We start from the raw sequence: 21368 nt of genomic DNA, 5'->3' as shown, positions 1-21368 counted from the left end.
TATTGTTCACTCTAATCAGGATGGTTTAAAAGTGTCACTAGTATTTTCATAGTGAAAATTAAATGTTATTTTTAAACAACAGACCTCTTTAACAAACACAAAACTAAAGATGAATAATATGAGAGCAAAAATGTACAAGTCTGATAGTGCTATCTATGTAGTATTTAGGCATACTCACTGATTCACAGTTTCATAACCTATATCACTGGCTGGTCAGTTTCCAACTTGTCACTTTTTCACTTTTTTTCTCCCTCACTTTCTCTCCCTCTCCCACCTTATCCCTCTTCTTCCCCTCCCCTCCCTCAAGGATCGATCACAAGGTGTCCAGTGCGCCGTACGGCTTCAAGCTCCATGAGGCGCAGGCCATTCTGAACGAAGTCAAGTCTATCAAGGACGCCATCAGCTCCGGGGAGAAGGAGAAACAGGAGCTCATGCAGGTAAGCGGGGAGGGGGATGAGGGAGGGAGGGGATGGGGGTCAGGTGTTGTAGTGCTATGAGGAGATGGGTAGATGACAGCCTGTCAGCTTCATATGAGACGATGGGGGGGATCAGAGGATGCAGGAGTGAGGGGGGGGGGGGGGGGGGTTTGAGCTAGACTGACTGTCATGGAAAGGAGGGAGAGGTGTAAAGAGGGAGGGAGATGGGGTGGGCTGATGGTCAGGGAGGGAAAGAGAAAGGAGAGAGCGAAGAAGAAAGGGAGTAGACAGGAGCTGCAGAGTCTCGTCTTGGTCTCGTGTTCCTCTTCATCTCACATGGCACAGCATTTTCTCTCTGCTGGTGTATGTCCCACCCTCCCTTGTTACCGGTGTCCCCTGCAACCTCTCCGTCTCCCCTCTCCTGTCCCAGCGCCCCTGGGCTGAGTAGCAGACAGACGGACAAGACCGCCTGGTACTGCAGACTCTGTCATGTCTTTGCTGCTCAATCAATGATTCAGCAGCATGCTAAGTCTTTTAGAAGCTGAGCTGGAGGAGGGGTTGGTAGTCGACCTACCTTCTTCATGCTTCCTCCTCTGCTTTGACCTGAGGGAGTGGGACACACGTGTGCTCATGCAAAACCCACACACACGCACATCAAATGTGCCCCAGTTTTAATCTGGGTGGCAGTAGAAAACAACAAACACTGTGTTTGTTAGTAGGGGCTGGGTTGTGTTTAATAATGCAGAGCCTCTTTCTCTCTCATGTGCTCTCTCTCTCTCTCTCTCCACTGGGCTGTCTCCCCTCCCCAGCCTTCTGCAGCTGACAGTTCAGTTGTATGTACAGTTGAAGTCGGAAGTTTACATATACCTTAGCCAAATACATTTAAACTCAGTTTTTCACAATTCCTGACATTTAATCTTAGGAAGAATTCCCTGTTTTAGGCCAGTTAGGATTACCACTTTATTTTAAGAATGTGAAATGTCAGAATAATAGTAGAGAGAATAATTTATTCCGCTTTTATTTCTTTCATCACATCCCCAGTGGGTCAAACGTTTACTTACACTCAATTAGTATTTGGTAGCATTGCCTTTAAATTCTTTAACTTGGGTCAAATGTTTCGGGTAGCCTTCAACAAGCTTCTCACAATAAGTTGAGTGAATTTTGGCCCATTCCTCCTGACAAAGCTTGTGTAACTGAGTCAGGTTTTTAGGCTTCCTTACTCGCACACACTTTTTCATTTCTGTCTACAAATGTTGTGTATGATTGAGGTCAGGGCTTTGTGATGGCCACTCCAATACCTTGACTTTGTTGTCCTTAAGCCATTTTTCCACAACTTTGGAAGTATGCTTGGGGTCATTGTTCATTTGGAAGACCCAATCGCGACCAAGCTTTAACTTCCTGACTGATGTCTTGAGATGTTGCTTCAATATATCCCCTTATTTGTCCGTCCTCATGATGCTATCTATTTTGTGAAGTGCACCAGTCCCTTCTGCAGCGAAGCACCCCCACAACATGATCCTGCCACCCTAGTGCTTCACGGTTGAGTTGATGTTCTTCGTCTTGCAAGCCTCCCCCTTTTTCCTCCAAACATAACGATGGTCATTATGGCCAAACAGTTCTATTTTTGTTTCATCGGACCAGTGGACATTTCTCCATAAAGTACGATCTTTATCCCCATGTGCAGTTGCAAACCGTGGTCTGGCTTTTTTTATGTTGGCTTTGAGGCAGTGGCTTCTTCCTTGCTGAGCGGCCTTTCAGGTTATGCACACTTTTGTTTGTACTGATGAACGTGGTACTTTCAGACATTTGGAAATTGCTCCCAAGGATGAACCAGACTTGTGAAGGTCTACAGTTTATTTTCTGATTTCTTTTGATTTTCCCATGTCAAGCAAATAGTTTGAAGGCAGGCCTTGAAATACATCCACATGTACCCCTCCAATTGACTCAAATTGTGTCAATTAGCCTATGAGAAGCTTCCAAAGCCATGACATTATTTTCTGGAATTTTCCACGCTGTTTAAAGGCAACGTCAACTTAGTGTATGTTAACTTTTCATCCACTGGAATTGTGATACAGTGAATTATACATGAAATTATCTGTCTGTAAACAATTTTTGGAAAAATTACTTGTGTCATGCTCAAAGTAGATGTCCTAACTGACTTGCCAAAACTATTTTTTTGTTAACAAGAAATGTGTGCAGTGGTTGAAAAACGAGTTTTAATGACTCCAACCTAAGTGTATGTAAACTTCCATCTTCAACTGTATGTGTGTCTGATTTGTATATTCTGTCTGACTGCAGTGTATGAAGCCTGTCCAACTCAGTCAGCATTGTGTCAGTTGCCAGTCTTGTCTTTGCTGGTTTTGCTTCAATTGTGTACTTTAATATTAAAGATGAGGTTCATTCCACTCTGTGATTCAGTGCTGAGCCATTTATTATTTATTTTATCACTGACTGCACTGATTTGATCATTGATTTAGGTTACCATGTTTGGCCACTTGCAAAAGCACATCTTTATGCAATGTACAGGACTCCCATCTCTATGAACACGACTATGGTCTGTATTATAGACTGAAACCATAGGACAGGAGCTTTGTAAATTCAAGACACACAGCAAAATATGTAAACCATACTAGCCGTGACTTCTCTCTGATGTGTCAAGCCTGTACACAGTATGTCTGTCTCCTCTCCCTGTAGAAACTAGCAGTGCTTAAGGATGGCTTCCAGCTGGACTCAGTGGGTTCTCAGTCTGACCTGTGGGGCAGCAGCCCCTCGCTGGCCAACTCTGAGCTGTCCATCCCTCGACTCTACTCCGAAACCAGCTCCCAGACAGACATACCTGCTGAGGTGAGAGGAGGTTGTGTTCAGTTGGCACCAAATGGACAAATTGGGAGGCACTACCTGGACTTGTCCAATAAGAAATGCTTGTTTTCGTTTTCTGTTTAAAAATGTTTTGCGTTGGTGTGACCTAATGAACAGGACCCAGGTGTAACCTTTGGAAGCGTGCCATGGAATGATGCACAGATACTGCTTGCATCACTAATTGATCAGAATGTAGGTTTGTCACACCACACCTTCAGTTCTGTTATTCTTTTGTTTGATCCAGTTTGGGACCAACACCAACAAGTTGGCAGAGAAGGTTCGACTAAGCCTGAAGTATGAAGAAGCAAAAAGAAGGTAACTTGTGTAACCCAAATAAGGGTTTTTCAAACTTTTCTTTCCCAGGCCAACCGGCAACCCAGGGAACCCCATCGTATGTTAGCACATTTAAAAAAAAGTAACATTAAGTCTTATCAGGTGAATGATATTGGCAGGTAGAAGTAATCAACATTTTAAAATGAATAGATTTGGTAGACAGTTTTGACCTTCCCGCATTTCATTGGAAGATGAAGTGTAAACTCTAACAATAGTCTATTAGCTAGAAAGGTACACTACATGACCAAAAGTATGTGGACACCTGCTCGTCGTAAATCTCATTCCAAAATCATGGGCATTAATATGGAGTTGGTCCCCCCTTTGCTTCTTTTACAGCCTCCACCCCTTGGGAAGGCTTTTCACTAGATGTTGGACATTGCTGTGGGGGCTTGCTTCCTTTCAGCCAGAAGAGCATTAGTGAGGTTGGGCACTGATGTTGGGCGATTATGCCTGGCTCGCAGTCGACATTCCAATTCATCCAAAAGGTTTTTGATGGGTTTGAGGTCAGGACTCTGTGCAGGCCAGTCATTCCACACCGATCTCGACAAACCATTTCTGTATGGACCTCACTTTGTGCATTGGGGCATTGTCATGCTGAAACAGGAATGGGCCTTCCCCAAACTGTTTCCACAAAGTTGGAAACACAGAATCATCTAAAATGTCATTGTATGCTTTAGCGTTGTTTCCCTTCATTGGAACTAAGGGGGCCTAGCCCAAACCATGAAAAACAGCCCAAGACCATTATTCCTCCTCCACCAAACTTTACAGTTGGCACTATGCATTGGGGCAGGTAGCGTTCTCCTGGCATCCGCCATACCCAGATTCGTCCGTCGGACTGCCAGATGGTGAAGCGTGATTCATCACTCCAGAGAACGTGTTTCCACTGCTGCAGAGTCCAATGGCGGCGAGCTTTACACCACTCCAGTCGATGCTTGGCATTGCACATGGTGATTTTAGGCTTGTGTGCGGCTGCTCGGCCATGGAAACCCAATTCGGAACTCTGTAGTGAATGTTTTAACCGCGGGCCGATGATTTTTACGCACTTCAGCACTCGGCGGTCCCGTTCTGTGAGCTTGTGTGGCCTACCACTTCACGGCTGAGGCATTGTTGCTCTTGAACTTTTTGACTTCACAATAACATCACTCTCAGTTGACTGGGGCAGCTCTGGCGGGGCAGCTCTGGCAGGGCAGAAATTTGACGAGTTGACTTGTTGGAAAGGTAACATCCTATGACGGTACCACGTTGAAAGTCACCAATCTCTTTAGTAAGGCCATTCTACTGCCAATGTATGTCTATGGAGATTGTGTGGCTGTGTGATCATGGGAGCCCTGACATTGAGTTTGAGCGGTATAGGACCACCTGTTGCGCAGTGGGAGCCAGCTCCTCATAGCTGGTTGATGCATGGAATAAAATGTGTTCCTATAAGCCCGAGTTGTGCAACATTTCCATAGGATATGCAATTGATTGAGAAAATACTTTTGATGGCCTCTGTTAAAAAGAGGAAGATTCTATAGGCTAGGTCTACTTTATTTATTTATTTATTTATTTATTTAGCAACTTCCCTAATATTGCTTTGCTGTACAACCGAAGTAGCCTACCAGGCTGGCATGAAAATGAACTGTGGGAAAGCGTCCTCCTTCAAGTGCATCCGGATGACGTCTTCTATTTCCCACCGCCCCTGTTCTGACTGGTGCATGATAATGGCCCATTTCTAAATTATAATTAATTTCACACACATTATTTAGTACATGTAAAGACCAGATTAAATTGAGAATAGTCTGATGGGTGAGAATATTATCACATGTGAATGATGCCCAGCATGTGCAGGCAAAGGAACAGAGCATACATTTATTTTTTGTGCCACTTTTCCCCAGTCCTAGTCTCATGTAGCCTAGCCCATAGGCCTATATGTTTTGTTAAGGTTTGTATCACCACTCGCAATCACGTGTGATAAGTTTTGATCTCAAATATAGAATGTATTTGTTTAACACTTTTTTTTTCTTTTTTTTGGTTCCATGATTTCATATGTGCTTATTCATAGCTCAACACAGAATAGTCGCATGTGTACACGCCCTCATCCTTTCAATTTTATTCAGCTTTGTTCAATTGTATTCTTCATACTATAAAATAATGCAACGGAATTCTAAGTGAATCTTGTCTACTAAATTAACTAGTATAGCCCATCAGGACCTAACGGTAAGGACAACTTATGCTATTCTGTTCTTCTGAAATGGACTACATTTTCTTCATATCATGTTTCTTTAGACCTGTCTAAAGATCAGTGTGGAAGCCAGGAGATGCTAAATGTGTTTATGTTAATTAACGGTCAATTACCGTGAGAATGACTTATTGGCTTGACAATCACCGGCTGACAATTTCGTGACCCCCACAGCCCGACTCGTGAAACGACCTCTTACTTCATACTGGACACAGACACATGGAAATGGTATCCACAATGGTATTCTGTTGCAGCGAGTGATATTCATAAAATCATTATTTTTCACGTTATCCAGATTGCTTATTCCCAACACAACCCATCATCAAGTGTCAGTCGAGTGACTTTATAACTTGCTATGAGCATTCATGAGCCTTTTATAATGACCTTTAACATGTTATAAGCCATATTATATCTCTATTAAACTTCTCCTCCACACAATTAAATACAACATAAAAGAACATGAATTATATATGATGTCCTCTCCTCCCTCCAACCCCAGGATTGCCACCATCGAGGTGCAGATAGCCAAACTGGACAGTGAGGCTTGGCCGGGGCTGCTAGACCCGGAGCGCGACCGCCTCATCCTCATCAATGAGAAGGAGGAGCTACTGAAGGAACTGCAGTACATCAAGCCCTGCAAGAGAGCGCCCAATGAACAGGAGAAGATTGAGACTGAGAAGAAGATGCTTGAGAGAGACCTGCAGGCTGCCAGGGACAACCAGAGCAAGGCCCTGACTGAGAGGTGAGCATGGGATGTTTATCCCCAACTAAGTAATCGTGATCACCCCGGGGCTCACTGACTTATTGAGAGTTGGCCGTCACTCCATCCCTGGGTAAGGTCACGGTCAGGGAAGGAGGGATAACAGAGGGAATAGAGCTGCACACCCGGAAAGCATTATGGTCACATACAATGATACAGGAGATTCAATTAGTCATCCACTCTTCTGTCTTGGCAGGAAACTTTTATTGACACTTTTTGGCTTTTAGTGTTCCGTTAGTCAGCACCTCACCAAAAGAGTATATTTAAAAAAAATAAAAAGAATAATTTATACATCTCATTTCAATGCAAGCCAGACAACGGGTCGGCGTGTCTGTTGCGTGAAGGAGAGAGGGGGCCATTGGAATCCCACTGGAACTAGGCTGCAGTATATTCACAGACAGGGAATAGATAGGCAGAGCAAGGCCCACAACATACTGTACCTTAGCTGCAGTGAAAAGACATAGTGCAAGTGCCTCGGGTGCAGCACCTGATATGACTGTTACATTAGCACAAAGGTCTACTCACTAATGTGGACATGGTGATGGACTGGGCTCTGTTAATAGAAACTAGACTGAACACTAACTATGGAAAACAGACCGACGTCGCCATCTGGATTCAAGAAAACACTGTCAAACCGGTTGAAAAGCATCACACTGTGCACTCTATGTTGACCTAACGTTGTGTATGTCGACCCTGGAAGAGTTACTCCCAGACACACGACATACCTGAGCACCTTTTGTTGTGTTGGCTGCTTCAATCCGCATAACCTTTTTTCATGACATTCATGGCTCATGATTGTAATTGGATCACAGACTGTAGAAGTGGATACTATATGTAGTGTAGAACCCCTTCCCCCGAGCCTCTTACCCATCACTGGCCCTCTGTAAGGTGCATTTTTACCCTTTAGTGATTGGACACCTGCACTCTGGATCAGGTAACCAAGGGGACTACAACAATTGGGCCTTGTGACTCTGGCACATTCTCCCCTCTCGCTCGCTCACATTCTCTTCTCCCTTTCTCTCTCACATTCCTGTCTCTTTTCCTCTCTTTCTCTCATTCATATTCCTCCTCCCTCTCCCCCTCTATCTTTCCTAAAAAGCTACCTTGTTCTCTGTTCTCTACTGTACCTGCATTGAGTTCCCTCTCTGGTTTCTCCCTTCCTGTAACCTGAGCGTCACTAACCGGGGATGTAGGTTGGAAACAAAAGATGCCTTTTTCTAACTGCTGGTTCTGTAACTGCGGCCTGGAAGATGATCAAAAGACTCTGTTATTATGTTATGGCCTGTTTCCATTAAAGCCTCATTACACTGACACACTCCCCCAATAAACAAAGAACTGGATAACAAGATGTCTTTTATGAGACACAAGTGTCTGCCTTTTGCTCTTTTAACTGTGTCAATACTGCTGTATATATTTTCAATCCGGCTGTGACCTAACATGTTTTGTTTTCTATCAGATTGAGATTGCACTGTAAGAGAAACGAGCTGGTGAGAGAGCTGGAGGAGATGGTTCGCCTGGCCTCTTCACTACACACTCAGCTCAAGAGGTATGCACACCTGTCTGTACAACACATTCAGCTACTGTCTCCCAACACTTCCACACTGCCAGTTCAGGAGGCATAATCACTTAAATGTATCTACTAAGCATGTCAACTCCTATTGCACAACTCGATGTGCACATTCAAAATGAAAACCGATTTTAAGAATACATTTTATTGTCTACATGGAGACACAGGCAACATTTTTACCGTGGAGGTCTTGGTGAGGTTCTAGTCACTAAGGTGTAATGGTATACCACTACTGCACTCTGCTCTGAAGTCGTTCACGAATCACTACACACTTCTATGAGTACAGTCTCCTCTCCTATCTAACCTCTCACATCTCAAAATGGGCTTAGTGCTTCTGAACATTCAACATTTTCATCCAATTAACCCATTTTACCTTCGAGGCAACTTTAGAGTTGCAAGCTGTTTCATCAAGGTATTTTCAATTAACATCACAACCCGGCCTTGCCTGGTGTCCTGAGCCTACTCGCTACCCTCTGAGGGGAAAGAGTGATATTTTAATCCAAGGTCTACAGGGGAGCTGGGGAATGGTGAAGATCACATTCCCCTCATTTCTTGAACCCCAAGTTCACATGAGGTCTGTTGTAGACTACAGTATTTTCTAGGGATGCATGATATATCGGTGAACATATTGGAATTGCTCGATATTAGCTACAACATCGGCCTGATGTCTAGTTTAACGCTGATGTGCAAACTGATGTCAAAGCTGAGTTGCGTATGTACATGACGTAATGACGCCACGTAAAATTTAGCGCTACACGTGCAACACAGCATTCCTAACCTAGCCCACAATGTCTGCTGTGTGGATCAAGCAGTCAACAAGTCGAGCGGTCATTTGAAAGAGTAAGAAAATGTCAGCGAGACAACTCAATGGCGAAATCCATTAATGCCAAGATAATGGAATTCATTGCCCTTGACAATCAACTGTTCTCTGTCGTGGGTGATGTTGGCTTTCGCCGACTGGTCGAGCACCGGTACACACTACCAAGTGAGCTATTTTTCAGATGATTCCCTATTAAAGGGAATTAAACAGTAATAGTGTCCCTGCTATTAGCTTCACGACTGACATTAGGACCAGTGATGTCACCCCCATGAGCATGCTGAGTCTGAGCACAGTGGGTCATCGAGGATTTTGTACTGAGGAAAGTTGTATTGCATGCTCATGAAGGTGCTGGTTGTCATACCGCTGCTGTCATTTCAATGGCATTTGAGAACATGTTTGAAGCTTGGAAACATGAACACACTATCTAGCTCCATTTGAACAACTGACTCGAGAGATAAGCTCATCAACTGCACCTGCAGCAGATGTGATACCCTCTGTCATGGCATTGAAACGCCTGCTCAACAAAACTGCAGACACGGGCTGTGAATAAGCGATTCGGTGGCATTCTCTGAGCCTCTTTACTGTGTCGCCACCATGCTCAACGCTATGTACAAGGACCGCTACTTTGATGCAGACAAGAAACGGGGTTTACGTGAAATGTTACATACATAACTGGAGAAGATGGAAACGGACACAGTGACAGTGCACACTGTATTTTTGGACACCTTCACCTTGGTACACTTACCCAGGTCTGTGCCTGGGTTTTTAGCGGCCTTTTAAGCATTGTAGTACAGTTAAATAGTTGAAACACACACACACTGACCAAAATGTTTTGTTGGCATTTACGTATGTCCCCATTACCAGTAAAAACTTTTTTTTCACTTACTTGCGGTTTCATTTGCTCAGTCATTTCATTCTCAACCAGGATTTTATCATATATGTCAAGTAGTGAAGTTTCAGCTCTGTCTGTCCATGGCCTCTCTTCCTTGGTGCGCACTTTCACTGTCTGTTTCCATCTTGTCCAGCTGTGTCTAGCATTTCGCGTAAACCCTGTTTCTTGTCTGCATCGAAGTAGCGATCCTTGTACCTAGCATCGAGCATGGCGGCGACACAGTAAAGAGGCTCAGAGAGAATGCCACCGAATCGTTTGTTCACAGCCTCGAGTACTTTTGCAAGTTTTAACCCCACGGTATGTGTTGGCAGTACGTTGAGCAGGCGTTTCAATGCCATGACAGAGGGTATCACGTCTGCTGCAGACACAGTTGACTAGCTTATTTCTCAAGTCAGTTCGAATGGCGCTAGTGGTGTGTTCATGTTTTCGAATGCCATTGAAATGGCAGCAGTGTAATGAGAACCAGCACATTTATGAGCATGCAGTAGGGCTTTCCTCAGTACGAAATCCTTGTCGACCCACTGTGCTGTCAGACTCTGCATGCTCATGGGGGTGGTATCGCTGGTCCAAATGTCAGTTGTGAGGCTAATAGCAGTGACGCCCATAGCAAGAAGCTCATAGATGTGCGTTTCAACAATACTGTCTAACTCCGGTAAGGCAACATCTGAAAAAAGTGCCTACTTGGTAGTGTGTTCGAGGTGCTCGATCAGTCGGCAAAAGCCAACATCATCCACGACAGAGAACGGTTGATTATCAGGGGCAATGAATTCCATTATCTTGGTGTAAATGGATTTGGCCTTTGTGTTGTCGCCCTGAAATTGTCTTGCTCTTTTAACTTCTCTAGGGTAGGTGGCAGCATTTGGAATTTTGGATGAAAAGCATGCCCAAATTAAACAACTTTCTACTCGGGTCCAGAAGATAGGATATGCATATAATTAGTAGATTTTGATAGAAAACACTCTAAAATTTCCAAAACTGTTAAAATAATGTCTGTGAGTATAACAGAACTGACTTGGCAGGCGAAACCTGAGAAAAATCCATTCAGGAAGTAGGATTTTTGTTGTTGTTTTCTATTCAATGCCGTTACATTATCCATTGATTTAGGACTCAAATTTTAGTTCCAATTCCTTTCACGAGATGTCAACAGTCTAGAAATTGTTTCACGCTTGTATTCTGAAAAATTAGGGAGTAAGAGCAATCAATGAGTGAACCCTGCCGTGTCAGAGCTTTTTCATGCGCGCGACCAGAAAGTGCCTTTCTTGTTTACCTTTTATATTGACAACGTTATTGTCCGGTTGAAATGTTATAGATTATTTAGGCTAAAAACAACCTTAGGATTGACATGTTTGACATGTCATGTTTGGCATGCTTCTATGAACTTTACGGATACAATTTAGACTTTTTGTCTGGCTGTTGTGACTGCATTTGAGCCTGTGGATTACTGAAGAAAATGCGCAAACAAAATGGAGATTTTCGGATATAAAGAGACTTTATCGAACAAAAGGAACATTTATTGAATAAATTAATGTCTTCTGAGTGCCACCATATGAAGATCATCAAAGGTAAGGGTTTAATTTTATCTCTATTTCTGACTTGTTACTCTTCTACTTGGCTGGTTACTGTTTGTAATGATTTGTCTGCTGGGCTATGTTCTCAGATAATCGTAAGGTATGCTTTCGCCATAAAGCATTTTTGAAAACTGACACCGTGGTTGGATTCACAAGAAGTTAATCTTTAAACCAATGTAAAATAGTTGTATCTTTTCTGAATTTTTATAATGAGTATTTCTGTATTTGAATTTGGCGCTCTGCAATCTCACTGGATGTTAGCCAGGTGGGACGCTAGCGTCCCACATACCCTAGCGAGGATAAATGACTGCTCGATTTGAGCTTGTTTAGTTGTTGGCAGTTTGCTTTAGTATTTTTCTGCTTTTGTTCTGTGTATTTTTCATGGCATCATCTACCTACGTTTATATAGGGATGCACGTCAGCTTTGACATCGGTTTTGCACATCGCCGTTAAACTAGACATTAGGCCGATGTTGCCGATATGCTCACCAATGTTTGTTTTTTTACATTTTAATTTGATTCTTTATATTGTGTATCCCTAATTTTAATCAATTTTAGAATAAGGCTGAAATGTCAAGAGGTTTGAATACTTTCAGAATGCACTGTTATATGGTTTTGGTTGAATATCTGATAACATTCAGTCTAAAAATAAAGAAAATCAGAAAGTGGGCACGTACTTTTCCACAGCACTAACATCAACAATAGAGAGAGACAGAGAGAGCATCTGTATCTGTCTCTGTCTCTCTGTGTGTCTGTCTCTGTTTTTTTTCTCCTATCATGCCTAATTCGTCCTCTCTTTCTGGTTGATTTACAGTACATCAAAGGGCTGAGATGCAGAGAAAGTCCCCTGTGTCATTCCTTATTAGCTTGCCAAGCTATAATTAGGATGTTTACTGTAGAGCAAAAAATGCATTTGAAGTTACGGAGGGCTAAAAGAGGGGAGGAAAATGTGATTTTCAGTGCCCACACAGACAGGGGAATGGCTACAGGAGGCATAGGTTAGACCAGCTGTCTGTGAGCTGAAGCGCAGCTGGGTCATAGGTGTGCCTGGAGTGTGCATCTAACACTGTGGTCTTCTATCTCTCTTTATCTCTCTCTGTTGTTCCCTTGCTCCCCTTTTTCTGTTCCCAATTCTCTCTCTCCCTCCTCTCTGCCCTCATTCTGTCTCTCCTTCCTTCTCCCTATCCAATCCTCTCCTCTCTGCCTCTTTTTCTCTCCATCTACTTCCATCCCCTCTCTTTCTCTCTCTGCCTTCTCTCTTCCCTCCTTCTTTCAATCCAACCCTCTCCTCCCTCTCTTCCTACAGTTTGTCGGCCAGCACGCTGTCGTGTTCGTCGGGCAGCAGCCTTGGCTCGTTGACCTCCAGCCGGGGCTCTTTGGCTACCACATCCTCCCTGGGCTCCACCTCTTCCCTGAGCTTTACTGACATCTACCTGGAGCAACCTGAGCTGGGAGACCCTGACTTCCAGAACAAACTGGAAACCCTACTGCATGAGGGTGGCCCGGTCTTCAGCTTCCGGCCCTCCAGCTCAATCACCACCATCCACGAGCACGAGGTGGTCCCTGTAGTAGATGCCGGGACTGGGGGTGTTATCGGCGGGGGTGCGGAGGCCGGCACCAGGCTACAGGCGCTGAGACGATCGGAGACGCCAAGGTCCATGAGCTCGCTGTCACCGAGGTCTTCGCTGTCGTCGCTCTCGCCACCTTGCTCGCCCCTGGTCATGGACTCCACATTCCTCTCAGGGGAGGGGTTTGCAGTTTTGGGGGGCCCGGGGGGGCTGGATATGGAGCTACATTGCAGGCTGACGGAGCTGGGGCTGGACAGGGAGGAGCAGCAGCGAGGTGGAGGGGTGGAGATGGACACGAAGCAGATCATGGCTGGAGAGGTGCTTAAAGGTACAGTCACTGTCTATTATCTGACATTGGTACAGCATTGTCAGAAGTCATTGTATGAACTGTGACACTGTGATGGTGGAAAAAGTACCCAATTTTCATACTTGAGTAAATGTAAAGTGACTCAAGTGAAAGTCACCCAGTAAAATACTACTTGAGTAAATATACTTCAGTATCAAAAGTACATGTAATTGCTAAAATATACTTTAGTATCAAAAGTGAAAGTATAAATCATTTCAAATTCCTTATATAAAGCAAACGGCATCATTTACTTGTTGTTTTTTATTTACAGATAGTCAGGGGCATGCTGCAACACAGACATAATTTACAAACTAAGCATGTGTTTAGTGAGTCCCCCAAATCAGAGGCAGTAGGGATGTTCTCTTGATAAGTGTGTGAATTAGACAATTTTCCTGTCCTGCTCAGCATTCAACATGTCATGAGTACTTTTGGGTGTCAAGGAAAATATATGGAGTAAAAAGTACATAATTTTCTTTAGGAATGTGGTTTAGTAAAAGTTGTCATATACATATTAAAGTACAGATACCCCAAAAAACTACTTAAGTAGTACTTTCAAGTAGATTTTACTTAAGTACTTTACACCACTGTGACCGTGTACAGTCTGGTATTGGGTTACTATGTGGTGGTGTGAAGTGGAGTATATAGTCATCTCCATTGTGATCCATAAAGAATGGATGTTTGAATTATCTAATTAATTTGCAACAGTTTGAGATCCATGCAACACATTGCAAATCAGAGCAGTGTCAGCGTCACACGAAGAAACATTTGAGTGTGACTATACAGTTGAAGTCGGAAGTTACATACACTTAGGTTGAGTCATTAAAACTTGTTTTTCAACCACTCCACAAATTTCTTGTTAATTAACAATATAGTTTTGGCAAGTCAGTTAGGACATCTACTTTGTGCATGACCCAAGTCATTTTTCCAACAATTGCTTACAGACAAATTATTTCTGAAATATCAAAAGAAATCAGCCAAGATCTCAGTAAAAAAAAATATAGACCTCCACAAGTCTGGTTCATCCTTGGGAGCAATTTCCAAATGCCTGAAGGTACCACGTGCATCTGTACAAACAATAGTACGCAAGTATAAACACCATGGGACCACGCAGCCATCCTACCGCTCAGGAAGGAGACGAGTTCTGTCTTCTAGAGATGAACGTACTTTGGTGTGAAAAGTGCAAATCAATCTCAGAACCACAGCAAAGGACCTTGTGAAGATGCTGGAGGAAACCGGTACAAAAGTATCTATATCCACAGTAAAACGAGTCCTATATCGACATAACCTGAAAGGCCGCTCAGCAAGGAAGGAGCCACTGCTCCAAAACAGCCTTAAAAAAGCCAGACTACGGTTTGCAACTGCACATGGGGAGTAAGATTGTACTTTTTGGAGAAATGTCCTCTGGTCTAATGAAACAAAATAGAACTGTTTGGCCATAAGGACCATTGTTATGTTTGGAGTAAAAAGGAGGCTTGCAAGCTGAAGATTACCATCCCAACCGTGAAGCACGGGGGTGGCAGCATCATGTTGTGGGGGTTCTTTGCTGCAGGAGGGACTGGTGCACTTCACAAAATAGATGGCATCATGAGGCTGGAAATTATGTGAATATATTAAAGCAACATCTCAAGACATCAGTCAGGAAGTTAAAGCATTCTTAAAATAAGGTGGTGCTCCTACCTGACCTAAAAGGGAATTTTACTAGGATTAAATGTCAGGAATTGTAAAACACTGAGTTTAAATGTATTTGGGTAAAGGTGTATGTCAACGTCTGACTTCTTCAACCCTGTGTGTGTGTTTTATATACAGTGCCTTGCGAAAGTATTCGGCCCCCTTGAACTTTGCGACCTTTTGCCACATTTCAGGCTTCAAACATAAAGATATAAAACTGTATTTTTTTGTGAAGAATCAACAACAAGTGGGACACAATCATGAAGTGGAACGACATTTATTGGATATTTCAAACTTTTTTAACAAGTCAAAAACTGAAAAATTGGGCGTGCAAAATTATTCAGCCCCTTTACTTTCAGTGCAGAAAACTCTCTCCAGAAGTTCAGTGAGGATCTCTGAATGATCCAATGTTGACCTAACTGACTAATGATGATAAATACAATCTACCTGTGTGTAATCAAGTCTCCGTATAAATGCACCTGCACTGTGATAGTCTCAGAGGTCCGTTAAAAGCGCAGAGAGCATCATGAAGAACAAGGAACACACCAGGCAGGTCCGAGATACTGTTGTGAAGAATTTTAAAGCCGGATTTGGATACAAAAAGATTTCCCAAGCTTTAAACATCCCAAGGAGCACTGTGCAAGCGATAATATTGAAATGGAAGGAATATCAGACCACTGCAAATCTACCAAGACCTGGCCGTCCCTCTAAACTTTCAGCTCATACAAGGAGAAGACTGATCAGAGATGCAGCCAAGAGGCCCATGATCACTCTGGATGAACTGCAGAGATCTACAGCTGAGGTGGGAGACTCTGTCCATAGGACAACAATCAGTCGTATATTGCACAAATCTGGCCTTTATGGAAGAGTGGCAAGAAGAAAGCCATTTCTTAAAGATATCCATAAAAAGTGTTGTTTAAAGTTTGCCACAAGCCACCTGAGAGACACACCAAACATGTGGAAGAAGGTGCTCTGGTCAGATGAAACCAAAATTGAACTTTTTGGCAACAATGCAAAACGTTATGTTTGGCGTAAAAGCAACACAGCTCATCACCCTGAACACACCATCTCCACTGTCAAACATGGTGGTGGCAGCATCATGGTTTGGGCCTGCTTTTCTTCAGCAAGGACAGGGAAGATGGTTAAAATTGATGGGAAGATGGATGGAGCCAAATACAGGACCATTCTGGAAGAAAACCTGATGGAGTCTGCAAAAGACCTGAGACTGGGACGGAGATTTGTCTTCCAACAAGACAATGATCCAAAACATAAAGCAAAATCTACAATGGAATGGTTCAAAAATAAACATATCCAGGTGTTAGAATGGCCAATTCAAAGTCCAGACCTGAATCCCAATCGAGAATCTGTGGAAAGAACTGAAAACTGCTGTTCACAAATGCTCTCCATCCAACCTCACTGAGCTCGAGCTGTTTTGCAAGGTGGAATGGGAAAAAATGTCAGTCTCTCGATGTGCAAAACTGATAGACATACCCCAAGCGACTTACAGCTGTAATCGCAGCAAAAGGTGGCGCTACAAAGTATTAACTGAAATCAAATCAAATCAATCAAATGTTTTATTTGTCACATACACATGGTTAGCAGATGTTAATGCGAGTGTAGCGAAATGCTTGTGCTTCTAGTTCCGACAATGCAGTAATAACCAACAAGTAATCTAACTAACAATTCCTAATCTACTGTCTTATACACAGTGTAAGGGGATAAAGAATATGTACATAAGGATATATGAGTGAGTGATGGTACAGAGCAGCATAGGCAAGATACAGTAGATGGTATCGAGTACAGTATATACATGTGAGATGAGTATGTAAACAAAGTGGCATAGTTAAAGTGGCTAGTGATACATGTATTACATAAGGATGCAGTCGATGATATAGAGTACAGTATATAGGTATGCATATGAGATGAATAATGTAGGGTAAGTAACATTATATAAGGTAGCATTGTTTAAAGTGGCTAGTGATATATTTACAACATTTCCCATCAATTCCCATTATTAAAGTGGCTGGAGTTGAGTCAGTGTCAGTGTGTAGGCAGCAGCCACTCAATGTTAGTGGTGGCTGTTTAACAGTCTGATGGCCTTGAGATAGAAGCTGTTTTTCAGTCTCTCGGTCCCAGCTTTGATGCACCTGTACTGACCTCGCCTTCTGGATGATAGCGGGGTGAACAGGCAGTGACTCGGGTGGTAGATGTCCTTGATGATCTTTATGGCCTTCCTGTAACATCGGGTGGTGTAGGTGTCCTGGAGGGCAGGTAGTTTGCCCCCGATGATGCGTTGTGCAGACCTCACTACCCTCTGGAGAGCCTTACGGTTGAGGGCGGAGCAGTTGCCGTACCAGGCGGTGATATAGCCCGCCAGAATGCTCTCGATTGTGCCTCTGTAGAAGTTTGAGTGCTTTTGGTGACAAGCCAAATTTCTTCAGCCTCCTGAGGTTGAAGAGGCACTGCTGCGCCTTCTTCACGATGCTGTCTGTGTGAGTGGACCAATTCAGTTTGTCTGTGATGTGTATGCCGAGGAACTTAAAACTTGCTACTCTCTCCACTACTGTTCCATCGATGTGGATAGGGGGGTGTTCCCTCTGCTGTTTCCTGAAGTCCACAATCATCTCCTTAGTTTTGTTGACGTTGAGTGTGAGGTTATTTTCCTGACACCACACTCCGAGGGCCCTCACCTCCTCCCTGTAGGCCGTCTCGTCGTTGTTGGTAATCAAGCCTACCACTGTTGTGTCGTCCGCAAACTTGATGACTTAAGGGCGCGGAATAATTTTGCACACCCAATTTTTCAGTTTTTGATTTGTTAAAAAAGTTTGAAATATCCAATAAATGTCGTTCCACTTCATGATTGTGTCCCACTTGTTGTTGATTCTTCACAAAAAAATACAGTTTTATATCTTTATGTTTGAAGCCTGAAATGTGGCAAAAGGTCGCAAAGTTCAAGGGGGCCGAATACTTTCGCAAGGCACTATCTATATATATATATATATATATATAACACATACATACATACATACATACATACATACATACATACATACATACATATGGGTGTTTCAGAGACAGAGCTGTATCAACATACACACTGATGATGTAACATTCAACACATTCTAACTGAATGGTCCGGCTTCCTCCACTGTAGTAGGGGTGTGAGGCATGCACCTCATAATGAATTCAAGATTGCACCTGATACCTGATTGCCAATGGGTACACTACAGGGGGAGAAGTGAGAGACTGGGGGTTGAGTTTTGGCCCGCTGTTACCTGTGGTGGTGTTGTAAAGTGAACCTACTCCAGCTATGCAACTCAACACCTGTTTCCATGGCTGCAAGGAGGAAAGGTTGTGACAATGTGTTGCCTTTCTCTACACTCCTCTTTTCCTCCCTTCTCTTTTCCTATCCTCCTCTTCCCAACCCCCTTTTCACATAGATGGCGTAGCGCAGGTCCGAGGGACGGTGGGTGCTGGGTCGAAGAAGATGGGTGTGACGTCAGCAGTGTCTGATGAGTCGGTGGCGGGTGACAGCGGGGTGTACGAGCCCTCTGACAGGTGGGTACTGTAGTAGCCACTGGGTCACCTGGAGGACAAGTGTCTCTAATTTCTTTACACTGGAGCCTGATCCGTCACGGATAGTAAGAAAAGATTAGTGCTTCATTAACACCCCTATCTAACTATATGAAAGTGAACATCGTTGTCTCATGCATTGACTGTATATATGAATGGACAAAGATATCGATCATGTAACGCCTCATGGAGACATAACGTGCACAGTTTGAGCTACTCCAGGAAGCGACATTGCAGGCTAGCTCAGTGCTGCCCCCTCTCATTGAGTAACTCAAGTTAAAGGCCGACCGGGGTACTGCATTACTGCCATTAGCAACTCAATTATCCTGTGCATTTATTTATTTTTGTTTCATGGACATACGTTTGGTGTATTAGAAGCAATTATTGGTACAATGATCGTGTAAAAATAATATTTTAAGACAGATTGACCACTAAGATTTCCCTTTTTCCATTCACTATAAGATACTGTTTTCTGCAAACAATGCCTACAGTACCACGGATGGCCATAAACTTCCATGAGAGGGGGCAGTCATTCTCCCCTGGTCTCACGTCAGATGGCGTCACTCCTACGAGATGCTCGTCGCTCAACCGATCTGTCTTGATGGACTTGGAACTCATCTCTAAAAAATCGCAGTTTTGCTCATCTGCCTAATGCCACGTACACATTGTGACATTTCATTACGCCGTACGTCATCTTCATGCAATCTCGTACCGCTGCTGGAGAGCATAGGGTTTCACAATGCATGACAAGATTGTGAGCCTAGTCTCTCGTCAAAGATCACATTTATTTTGGGAGATTGCAAAATATGTCCTTTTCATTCACAACAGGAGAAGGAGCTATTGTTTCAGGTGATAATAAAACCTGTTTAGTTACTTTTTCCAAACTTGTTTCTCTAACATTCTAGCAAGTCAAGCTGGCTTACAGAGCAGCTATCTAAACGCTAGGCTTGGTTGATAATGTAGCTAGCGACCTCCACCTAATAATTATCATAAACAAACGTCATTACCATCACAATAAACTAAAAGGGGTTTATAACATAATTGGCTAAACAGCCAACGTGTATTATTTAATATTACTGAAGTAGTACTCACTTATTGGAATGGGTAATTGTTTACAAGTTGCTAGATATCCCATAAAGCCATCGCTGAAAACCACATTTTCATCTTGATCTGTGGTTTGGTAAATTCCTTTCTTTTTTCTTTTCTTTTTTTACTTTTAAACAATCTCCAAACAATATAAAAGACAACATACAGACGCACAAAAAGATCACTCCTGCCCAGATCTATTTGTTCTCACCCCTATCTCCACTGCCTGCACTATTCATTTCCACATGTCCTCAAATTGCACCATTTTGTTCCTCTCTGTCGCCCTCGCTCTTTCAATATTCAGATGATGACGCATTTGATTTTTCCATTGTCTTAACGATGGAGGATTGGTGGAGTTCCAGTTTTTTAATGTACATTTTTTTCAAGAAGAGAATAGTCCAACCCATCGGGTATCTCACTGCTCCCTCATATGACATGTCTTGAAATATGCAGACAGACGGATTAAAAGTACATTTACATTGGAATATTTCTGACAGCCAACTTTCTAACTCCACCCATAACTTTTGGACTTTATAGCATTCTCAGAAGCCATGAATTATTGAGTCGTTAGTTTACACTTAAGACATGACTCTGTTGTGCTGCAGACTTTGTGAATTTTGGTTTCTCTCAATGAGTTTATACTGGATTAAGCGTGCATTTTCGTTACCTGTAATTTTGTTCATTATGTTCCAACATTCCCTCCATCTTGTGCCAATATCAGTTCTTTTTATGTCTTGGTTCTTTGCCGACCCTCCGCTTCGTCTCGGGACTAAGAACACCCGTGCCAATATATCCTCAAATACCGGCTTCTCGGGCATTATCACTTAAATAGAAGCCTCTAACATAAACCAGGTGGAATCTGGCATACTTCAAGGCAGTGGTTTTGCCCCTTTTTTCTATTTTTACTAATGACCGAGCACTGAGTAAAGCTTGTGTGGCTATGTAGGCTGATGACTCAACATTATTAAACACGTCAGGCACCACAGCAAGTTAAATCACTGCAACACCTGAACAAAGAGCTGCAGTCCGTTTTAGAATGGGTGATAAGCTAGTCCTAAATATATCAAAAAAACTAAAAGCATTGCATTTGGGACATCATTCGCTGAAACATAAATCTCAACAAAATGTTGTAATGAATGTGGCAATTGAGCAAGCTGAGACTTAACTGCTTGATGTAATCAAAACATTGACACAACAGTAGCTAGGATGGGGAGAGGTCTTGAAAAAGCACTACTCTGCTTTCTTGACAACATAATCAACAAAACAAGGCCTGCAGGCCCTAGTTTTATCACACCTGGACTACTGCCCAGGCATATGGTCAAGTGTTAAAAAGAGGGACATGGGAAAATTACAGTTGGCCCAGAGCAGCATGGCTGGCCTGTAAATATACCCAGAGGCCTAATATCAATAACATGCATGTCAATCTCTCCTTGTCTTCTGCGAGAGGTATTGATGTCTGTTCAAACAGATAACACACAACTCAGACACCCATACATGCCCCACAAGACATGCTAACAGCGGTCTCTTCACAGTCCAGAACAGACTCTGGGGAAACGCACAGTACCACATACTGTAGAGCCATGACTATATGGACCTCTCTTCCACATCAAGTAACTCAAGCGAGCAGTAAAATCTGATTTAAAAAAACAAACATAAAACACCTCACGGCAGCACAATGCGGACTGTGAAGAGACA

At 43.1% G+C, this 21368-nt stretch overlaps 1 protein-coding gene across 1 annotated transcript in view; it reads left to right on the top strand.

The window, feature by feature from the left end:
- The window catches only part of LOC135548630 (protein KIBRA-like), a 47167-nt gene that overhangs the window by 12123 nt on the left and 13676 nt on the right, over positions 1-21368 (top strand). The window contains exons 6-12 of the mRNA XM_064978435.1: positions 308-437; positions 3111-3260; positions 3520-3590; positions 6326-6568; positions 8043-8132; positions 12739-13328; positions 18455-18572. Of these exons, the coding sequence (XP_064834507.1) occupies positions 308-437; positions 3111-3260; positions 3520-3590; positions 6326-6568; positions 8043-8132; positions 12739-13328; positions 18455-18572 (1392 nt within the window). The remainder of the gene's footprint in view (positions 1-307; positions 438-3110; positions 3261-3519; positions 3591-6325; positions 6569-8042; positions 8133-12738; positions 13329-18454; positions 18573-21368) is intronic.

This window comes from Oncorhynchus masou, chromosome 11, assembly GCF_036934945.1.
Source record: "Oncorhynchus masou masou isolate Uvic2021 chromosome 11, UVic_Omas_1.1, whole genome shotgun sequence".
NCBI classification, from domain to species: domain Eukaryota; kingdom Metazoa; phylum Chordata; class Actinopteri; order Salmoniformes; family Salmonidae; genus Oncorhynchus; species Oncorhynchus masou.
This window is presented reverse-complemented; position numbering and strand designations above follow the sequence as displayed.